Source organism: Chrysochloris asiatica, unplaced genomic scaffold, assembly GCF_000296735.1.
Source record: "Chrysochloris asiatica unplaced genomic scaffold, ChrAsi1.0 scaffold00124, whole genome shotgun sequence".
Taxonomy (NCBI): Eukaryota; Metazoa; Chordata; class Mammalia; order Afrosoricida; family Chrysochloridae; genus Chrysochloris; species Chrysochloris asiatica.
Window position 1 is genome coordinate 8,076,139 of NW_006408642.1, and position 9,429 is coordinate 8,085,567.

The following is a 9,429-nucleotide window of genomic DNA, read 5'->3' on the forward strand; positions in this document are numbered from 1 at the left end:
TGATATTGGAAGATGATTTTTACGTTCTATTGGGTCACCTTTCTTTGGAATGTGTACAGATATGGATCTCTTCCAATGGGTTGGCTAGGTAGATATCTTCCAAATTCTTGGCATAATTGAGTGAGCGCCTTTAGCAATGCATCAGCTTGTTGAAACATTTCAATTTGTTATTCCATTAATTCCTAGAACCTTGTTTTTTGCCAATAGATCACGAAGATATAAACTTATAATCGGTGCCTTATTGATGAAAATTTATGTTGTTTATGGTGTTTTACTATTACAAATGGTTGCTACATAGGGCCTGCTTATATTATGTATTCTTGTATCATTGCTTTGGAAGAAAAGTGTGTTGTTGTACTTTGAAAAGACCTCAGTCATTGAAAACCCCATGGAGTGGAGTTCGACTCTGGCTCAATTGTAAGTGATTTGATGATTTTTTTTTTGGTGTATAAAATAAATTGCCAGCAGAATTTCTACATCAGATAACATTTAAATTTTTGATAGTTTCTTATAAATATCATTTAGAAGACTTCTTATGCTATATTGCAACTATAGGTCAATGTTTATCACCTATAAAGAGATGATATCATAACTTCTCATATGTTTTTTTAAAATCTTTTATTGTGAATTATGTGATAGTTTACATGGGAGAACATTAGTTTTACATTCATCATATTGTATATCGTTTCATTGCATGGTTACAATCCCCTCCATGCATCATCAACCAACCAGAGGGTATACACTACAAGCTTGCCCCCAAGTCATCAGCACACAGCCCCTCTCCCTCTCTGTGTCTAAAGTCCCCAGCCACTCCCTCTCTTCACACCATAATCTCTGCCTCCATCTCAGGCATCACTGCCTCTCTGGGTAGGGTCCCGTTCACCTCTCTTCTCCCTTCATGGTCCCAGGGACCTCTGCTCCTAGACTGAAAAGTTAATCACTCCCCTCTTTGCTACAAAACGTCTACCTTTACATTTCCAACCTTCACAATCAGTCCTGATAACAACTATTCACTATTGTATGACAAGAGACCTATCCACATTTCCTTTCATCAGTCCCGCCTAGACAGATTGGATACTACTCAGTGGAGATTCTACCTTCCTCCACACCCTCTGGATCTAGATTCCCTCTTGAAAGCTTGTAAGCCAGTCACTTGTTGCCTTTGTAGCCCCCATATTTTGGGTAGCCAATGTCCTAATATGGTTTTGGTAGCTAAAATGTAAAGCAAAACTGTTCTTTAAAAAGACTGTAATTGGGCTGAATTCATTAACACAGTTGAATTCAGCCAGTAGACATTGCGAGAAGGGTTGCCTGGACCAGTTTGAAGTCTAGAACTTGAGTGCTGAGATCAGCCTGCATCACAGAATGAGTCTTCTTCAAGGACACAGCTTATCACGACTTCCAAAAGAGCATCCTAATAAGTTTCGGAGTGGTAAATGTTGGATCAGTAACGCCTAAAGTTAACTTGAAAAGATGGCAAATTGGACTTGATGTTGATATTTTTAGCTTGTAAAATCTAAAAATACATTTGTTGACAGGATATATTATTATACGAAAAAGAGGGCTCCAAAAATATGTGTCCAATTATTAAGATAATGAGATATTCTTCTTTCATCTTAATCTGCCTTTTTCTTATTTTTCCACAATGAAAACAACTTGCTTCCATAATAATAATTTATTGCTATATGCTTATAACACATAGACTACATTTAGCTTTTAAAGTCAAGATGCTGGAGTAAAAGTCAGCCCATAACAATGTTGTATACAAAAGCCTATCTTATTAACAATATAATTGGGTAATTTAAAATTTATAAATGAAGCCTTTTATTTTGATGTAATTGGAGATTTACAAGCAACTATGAAAAAATAATAATACAGAGATGAGATCATATTTACGATATCACAACCAGGCTGTTGAGGCTGATGCCTTCCACCTATCCTTTTCCGGTTCCTCAAGTTTTACAGGTACAAAGTTGTGATGGAGTCATGCTGTGATGCTGTAGGATAAACACTGGACCTCAAGGTTGGTTTGAACCACAAGGTCGGTGGTTCAAACTCACCTGCCAATCCTCAGAAACCCTATAACGGGTCACTATGAGTCAGAACAGACTCCGTGGCACTTAACAATAATTTGTGATAGTATATGTGTGTGTATGGTGTGGCACTGTAAAATAAACCCTGGACTGCAAGGTTGGTTTGAACTGCAAGATTGGTAGTTCAAACTTACCAGCTATTCTTTGGAAACCCTAAACAAGGTTGCTATGAGTCAGAGAAGGGCATAATGCTTGGTAGAAGGGCGTACTACTTGGTAAAGTGGAGGGTAGGTGAAAGTAGGAAGGCCTTCAACGACATGGATTGGCACCATGGATTTAACAATGGTTCAAACATAGCGACAATTGTGAGGACGAGCAGGATCGGGCACTGTTTAAATTTGTTGTGCATAGGGTTATTGTGTAGGAATTGAAACTGACTCCACAGCACCTAATGACAGCAAATCGGAACTCAGGGAGATTCTATGGTACAGAGGGAAGTACTGAAGTGAATAGCCAATGGTCGGTCAGGTGGCTACGGTTAGGAAGCTGCAGTGTGACCAGTGAGCTAGGCCAGGGGTCGCTGAGCGGCCAAGTCAATCCATTAGTGAGTCCACCCAGAGCTGAGAGGAGGAATACTCAGAGTCCTGACTTCCGGTCTCATAAGACCGGCCTGCCCTTTCCCCAGCGTTTCCCTCACCAGAACCGAGCGCAGGGGCGGGAGCGGCCGCGAGGGGGCGCCATAAGAAGGCCTGAGCTACTGGCAGGGGCTATGGCGTCCCAGGGCGGTCCCCTCAGCAGCGGCGAAGGCAACGGCGATGACATCTCCCTGGCTGTCCTGGTTTTGCTCCTACTCCTTCAGCCCGGGCTTAGCCAAGGCCAGGCGGGAAGGGAACGGGCACAGGGCTGGTCAGCGCGGCGCTCCCCTCCCCTTACGCCCTCAGGCAGCGACCTCGAGGACCAGAATAGTCCAGCATCAGTCGGAGTTCTGCCGGCCTGGGCTTCTGGATCGGGTGGGTCTGCAGGGGAACCTTCTTTGTTGTTGGTTACCCCAGATGACTTCTGTAGCACTCTGTCAGCCTCAAATACACCATAACCAATACGGGACACAAGATCACCAGCATTTACTAATTCAGATGGTTTCCTGGCCAGGGAAGTGGGACTTTTTCTCTGGAGGAGGAGGGTCTGGGGGCAGGAGTGCCATTCTTTCCAAGAGGTGTGAGTGGACCCTACCCTGAATTGCCTGGGAATCTGAAGGAGTACTGGTGTGGCACTGTGGGTTAATGGGCCAACTGAAAAGTAGGTTTGAACCTCAAGGTGGGTGGTTCAAGCTCACCATCTGCTCCTCGGAAACCCTACACAAAGTCGCTATGGGTTGGAACTGACTTGATGGCACATAACGACAACAACTGAAGGAGTAGAACTGGGTATTCTAATGGGTCCATGGCTCTGCTCTGAGCAGCTCTGGTGGTGATGGTGGTGGTGGTAGGGGGTGTGAGAGAGGGGAGGAGAAGGCAGAAGCTTTACTTTCAGTTACCTCTCTCACTGACCTGCTCCAGAATGTGGCCATCGGAATATGCGGATAGTTGGTGGAATGCCAGCTGCAGAGAAAAAGTGGCCCTGGCAGGTGAGCCTGCAAACTGATGGTCATCATATATGTGGAGGCTCCCTCATCAACCATTGGTGGGTGCTGACAGCGGCCCACTGCATATTTGGGTAAGTGTTTGAAGGTCAGGACTTGGTCAAAGTGTGTGACTTGAAGACAATTCTGTACTCCTTCCTATTCTGCTTCCTCAGAGTGGTGATCATAATCACTATTCTGAGTGATAGGAGATGTTAAAGCTCTTGGTAGGCTAGAAAGTCAAGATCCCAAACCAAGTTGCAAACCACTGTTGATAAACCTTCAAGCAAAATGGCATAAAGAAGGAGAAATCCCAGTTGCAAGGTGGTGTGTGAGTAAACATTTACAATGGGAAATATCAAAAGGGAAGAGGGTGTAGTAGAACAATTTGGCTAAACCTGTGATTCTCAAATATGTACTTGCAAAACTTGTTAAAGACAGATTGCATGTGTCCAACTCCCAGAGTTTTTGATCCCGTGAGTCAGGTGTAGGACCTGAGAATGTATATTTCTTATAAGCCCTCAAGTGATGTTGCTGCTTCTGATCAGGTGTCACATTTTGGGAGTGGTCCAGAATGATCAGGGATCTGGGGAAGATGATGGTTTAGAGGGAGGGAGGTGGCTCTTTTTCTCTCATGGGAGGATGGGAACAGGCTGGGAAGCACTTGGCAGATGTGAAAATAGAATGTAGACCCTGTCGGATCTCCTTACAGACATTTTGAATACGTGGCGAAGATGGGAGATGTACACTTGCATCATGAATCAAGAATGGCAGTCATAGTCCCAGTTCGGGATATTATTATCCATAGAGATTATGATAGTGTTGGAAGAATCGTAAACGATATTGCCCTCGCTCTGCTCGAGTTTCCTGTGAATTACTCCTCCCACATCCAGCCCATCTGCCTCCCTGGAAAGGACTTCCTGGTGCAAACTAACACAGCTTGCTGGGTGACCGGATGGGGCAAACTAAAACCCATTGGTGAGACTGTGAATAAAATAGCAAACTCAAACCAGGAAAGAGGCTGTCTTGTGCCCTGGGATTGGCCTGCAAGATAAAGTGGGAGGCAGGGATGTGGGGGACAGGAAGCATATTTTCTAGCAGGTAGGTAAGGAGGGTGGGGTTAGGGTTAGGGTTAGTCTTGTTTGGGTGGGGAGCCTCCTGTCCCTGGGATATAGACAGAGGCAGAGGGCCCCTGTCTGTGAGGCTGGATTTGGTACCTTTGGGGGTGCTACCTGACCTAGAGTCTTTGATCCTCTTCTGGAGAGTAAACACACTTTAATGATGCATAGGTAAGGAGCTCTGGTAGCATAGTGGTTACGAATCGGGCTGCAAACCTTAAGGTCAGTGGTTCGAAACTACCAGCTGCTCCGCGGGAGAAAGATGAGGCTTTCTACTCCCGTAAAGATTTACACCCTCGGAAACCCTGTACAGGGTCGCTATGGGTGGGAACCGACTCCACGGCGCATGACAACAACACAACAGGACTCCATCACTAGTGCTACTGCTACTCTGAGTGAGAGATGCTTGGTTAGGCTTCTCCTTCTGACCTGTTCATACTTCTCCTGTCTTGGTTTTGCTTCTCATCTTTGCCTCTCTACATATCAGTTTTGGATTTCACTTTTATCCTATGTCAAATGGGACCATAACTGCTCTGCCTTCTTCTAAGAGGTGTCTGTATGTGAATGAAATGTTTCAAGACCCAGTATGGGGAGCTGGTGGTTTCTGTACCACTTAAACAGATCCACTCATTCCTAAATTGTTTCTCCACAGATGACCCGAAGGTGGTACCTGTTCTTCTTCAGGAAGCTGAGCTAAACATTATTCGAGACAAGGAATGTAATAAGATTATCAAGAAAAAGTTGAAAACTGCTTTGAATTTGGTTGAAGAAGGGGCTATCTGTGGCTATAGTGACCAAGGAAAGGATTCCTGCCAGGTCAGTTCATGGGCCTCTTGCTATCCGTACATTTCAATTGCCCCCTCCAGGTTTCCTCACCCAGAGACAGTAGTTATTGTTGTCAAGTACCACTGAGTTGATTTTGACTCATATCCACCCTATGTACAACAGAACAAAACACTGGCTTGGTCCTATGTTGTCCTCACAATTGTTATGTTTAATCCCAGTGATGCAGCCACTGTGTCCATCCATCTTGTTGAGGGTCTTCTTCTTTTTCTCTGACCTTCAGCTTTACCAGGCATGATGTCCTTCTCCAGGGACTGGTTCCTCCTGAGAGTATGTCCAAAGTATGTGAGATTCTGAAGTCTTGCTGTACTCGCTTTTAAGGAACATTCTGGTTGTACTTTTCCAAGTCAGATTTGTTTTTCCTTCTGGTTTTCCATGGTACATTCATTATTCTTTGCCAACACCATCATTCAAATAGGTCAAATTGTCCAACTTTCACATGCATATGAGACAATTAAGATGTGCCTGCATGATCCAAGTCTTGATCACATGACTTGGGTCAGACACACCTTAGTCCTAAAACTGATCTCTTTGCTCTTGAACACTTTAAAGATGTCTTTTGAAGCAGATTTGCCTAATGCAATACGTTGTTTGATTTATTGACTGTTGCTTCCATGAGCATTGATTGCGGATCCAAGTAAAATGAAATCCTTGACAACGTCAATCTTTTCTCCATTTAACATGTTATTTATGGGTCCAGTTGTAAGGATTTTCATTTTCTTACATTGAGATGCAATCCATCTTGAAGGCTATAGTGTTTGATCTTCATCAGTAAGCATTTCAAATACTCTTCCCTTTCAGCAAGGAAGGTTGTATTGTCTGCATATCACAGGTTATTAATGTGCCTTTCTCCAACCCTGATGCCACATTAATACATATGGTGAAAGAATACAATTATGAGATACACCTTTCCTGATTTCAAACCATTCGGTACCCCCTTGTTCTGTTCTAATGACTGAGTCTTGGTCTATGTACAGTTTCTGCATGAACACAGTGAAGTGCTCTGGGAGTCCCATTCTTTGCAATGTTAGCCATAATTTGTTGCAGTCCATGCACTTGAATGCCTTTGCATAGTCAGTAAAGCACAAGTAAACATGCTTCTGGTATTCTCTGCTTCCAGCCAAACTCCATCTGATGTCTGCAATGATAACCCTCATTCCACGTTCTTTTCTGAATCTGGCTTGGTTTTCTGTCAGTTATCCAGCAACAGATGACGTTCTTGATGCTGCAACTGCCTTTGCATTATCTTTAGCAAAATTTTACTAATGTGTGATATTAATGATATTGTTCAATAATTTCCGCATGCTGTTGGATTACCTTTCTTTGGAAGGGGAGCACAAATAATGGGGTCTCTTCTAATCAGTTGGCCAGCTGTCTTCGCGAGTTTTTTCTCAGAGTTGAGTTAGTGCTTCCAGCACTCTTATCAGCTTGTTGAAACATTTCAATAGGTTCACTCCCCTTGGTTTTCACCAGTGTCTTCAGTGCAGCTTGGACTTTTTCCTTCAATATCATTGATTCTTGATTATATTCTACCTCCTGAAATGGCTAGTGCCAAGCAGTTCTTTTTGGTACAGTAAACTCTCTGTATTTCTTCCATCCTCTTTTGATGCTTCCTCTATCGTTCAATATTTTACCCATGTTGTTGAGTCAAGTCGGTTCCAACCCATAGCAACCCTGTATAGGGTTTCCTAGGAGCAGCTGGTGAGTTTGAACAGCTGACCTTGTGGTTCAAACCAACTTTGCAGTCCAGCACATTAACCCTCAGTGCAATGCAAGTATTCCATACTCATTTTGTCCATAGAATCTGTCAATATTGCAACCTGAGGCCTAAATTTTTTCTTCATTTTTTTCAGCTTGAGAAATGCTGAGCACATTCTTCTCTTTTGGTTTTCTAACTCCATATTTGCACATTTCATTGTAATACTTGTAATTTGTTTCTGGACTGCCCTTTGAAATATTCTCTTGAGCTCTTTTGCTTCCTTATTTCTTCCCATTGCTTTAACTTTTTTCTATGTTCAAGAACATGTTTTACTCTCTTCTGACATCTATTTTGATCTTGTCTTTCTTTCCTATCTTTTTAATGACCTTTTGCTTCCTTCATGCATGTTGCCCTTGATGTCATCCTACAACTTGTCTGACCTTTGGCCCTTATTGTTCAGTGAGTCAAATCTGCTCTTGAGATGATCTCCAAATTCAGGTGGGTTATACTCAAAGTCACAGACTCAAGACAGTTGGGCTTGGGTTATTTGACGACTTACTGTTGACTGTTTTTGCAAGTTAAGGAAACTCCTGGGGACAAGTCATCTAAGATCTCCTGGGTTGGCCTGCTTTACCTGCAGAAGACAGCTGTTATTGTTGCCCTGAGAAGGGAGTAGGAGATACGGGCAGGCATTGCCTTCTCGGTGACAGGCAATGAACTCTGGGGAGCACTTGGTTCATTTTTTTTTTTTTTTTCCTGACTACGTAGGTGTTCTTTTCTGTTTGTATCCACTTCTTTTGAGTATATACACCATTTTTATTATTAACATATTTTAGTTCTCAGATCTTGTAGATGCAGAAACCACGATCTGCCAGGGCCGTGGGACCTGGGGAAGATCTGGTATACCTGCCTCCCAGCACCTTGTAGTGCCGTCAACCTGCTCTGTGTGGATCCTCTGTCACTCCTGCGGTTTGTTTCTTTCTCTTTCTCCAGGGAGATTCTGGGGGACCCCTGGTCTGTGAATTTAACCACACCTGGATGCAGGTTGGGATCGTGAGCTGGGGCATTGGATGTGGTCAAAAAGGAGTTCCTGGAGTTTATACAGAAATTAGTTTCTATAAGGACTGGCTCATCCGTCAGTTGAACCAAGCTTCCTCTCTGAACCCAGCAGCCTTTCTCCTGCTCCTGCTGCTCCTGGTGCCGGCCCTGGGATCTTGGTGACCCTGTGACTGTCCCTGCACCCCCCTATTTCTGAGTCTCGCACTTCACCTCTCCCTCGATCTCCTCCATTCCTTGTCCTCAGATTCTGGTTAGATCCCTTGGCAGGGAGGCTGAAGCCCAGAAAGTGCCCCAGCCTGGTGTACTGGTGACCTGCTTAAGCCTTGACTGTGCCCCCAAACTCTTCACCAAAGCTCTGCCTGGTGGGAAGCAGAGGGGTAACCTGCCAGGTGGAGCATGGTGCTTATTTGACCTTTTTGAGAGCACTGACTAGAGAAAAGAGGCTTCAATGACTCTCATCGGCAGTGAAACCGCCAGTAGATTCTGCTTCTGGTTTCAGGGCTCTCCCAGTCAGCTTGGGATTATTCAGAGAGAATGATGCAGGTGTCACCATGCCTCTGTTGAGGTGTGAGGTCTGAGATGTCTGTATCTGAGGCAGTTGTCTGGGGCTGTGAGAAGTTCCCTGTACCCCCAGTGTGGATCCACTGTGAGCGGGCAGCCTCTACCACACAAGCTCTCTTGAGGCATCCTAATTTTGGAACCCCCTTTCTCAGTACTCTAGAGCCCACATCTAGGGACACCTTCAATTGTGTTGAGGCATATGGAGTGAAATTTAAGCTGTAAATGGAATAAATACATAGAGAGTTGCCTGTGTGTTATGCATCTCTGTTAATCTGTGGGGGTGGGGTTGCATATAACACCCTGATGAGAAGTCATTTCCTATTCAGCTAAGGACTATCTATGGTGGCCACTACACTCTAGAAGATCCAAAGATGAGGCGCCTGCCTACCAGGTGTAAATCTGATAGATGCCTTTAGCCAATGGGGCCTGTTGCCGGTGTTCCTGTTATAGCCATCAGCATCTCTTCAGTTGGGAGTCTTGTAGCAACCTCTACAGCCA

At 44.2% G+C, this 9,429-nt stretch overlaps 1 protein-coding gene across 1 annotated transcript; it reads left to right on the forward strand.

The window, feature by feature from the left end:
- Positions 1–2,802: 2,802 nt before the first annotated feature.
- On the forward strand, positions 2,803–8,532 carry PRSS44 (protease, serine, 44). The gene is made up of 5 exons (XM_006868842.1): positions 2,803–3,043; positions 3,590–3,746; positions 4,364–4,629; positions 5,422–5,585; positions 8,305–8,532. Exons 1-5 carry the CDS (start codon positions 2,803–2,805, stop codon positions 8,530–8,532), a joined length of 1,056 nt encoding a protein of 351 aa, XP_006868904.1.
- Positions 8,533–9,429: the final 897 nt, after the last annotated feature.

Coding starts and splice junctions, on each gene's coding strand:
- PRSS44 (XM_006868842.1), top strand. CDS start 2,803: ATGGCGTCCCAGGGCGGTCCCCTCAGCAGCGGCGAAGGCAACGGCGAT. Junction 3,044..3,589: donor GGCCTGGGCTTCTGGATCGG/GTGGGTCTGCAG, acceptor GACCTGCTCCAG/AATGTGGCCATCGGAATATG. Junction 3,747..4,363: donor GCGGCCCACTGCATATTTGG/GTAAGTGTTTGA, acceptor ATCTCCTTACAG/ACATTTTGAATACGTGGCGA.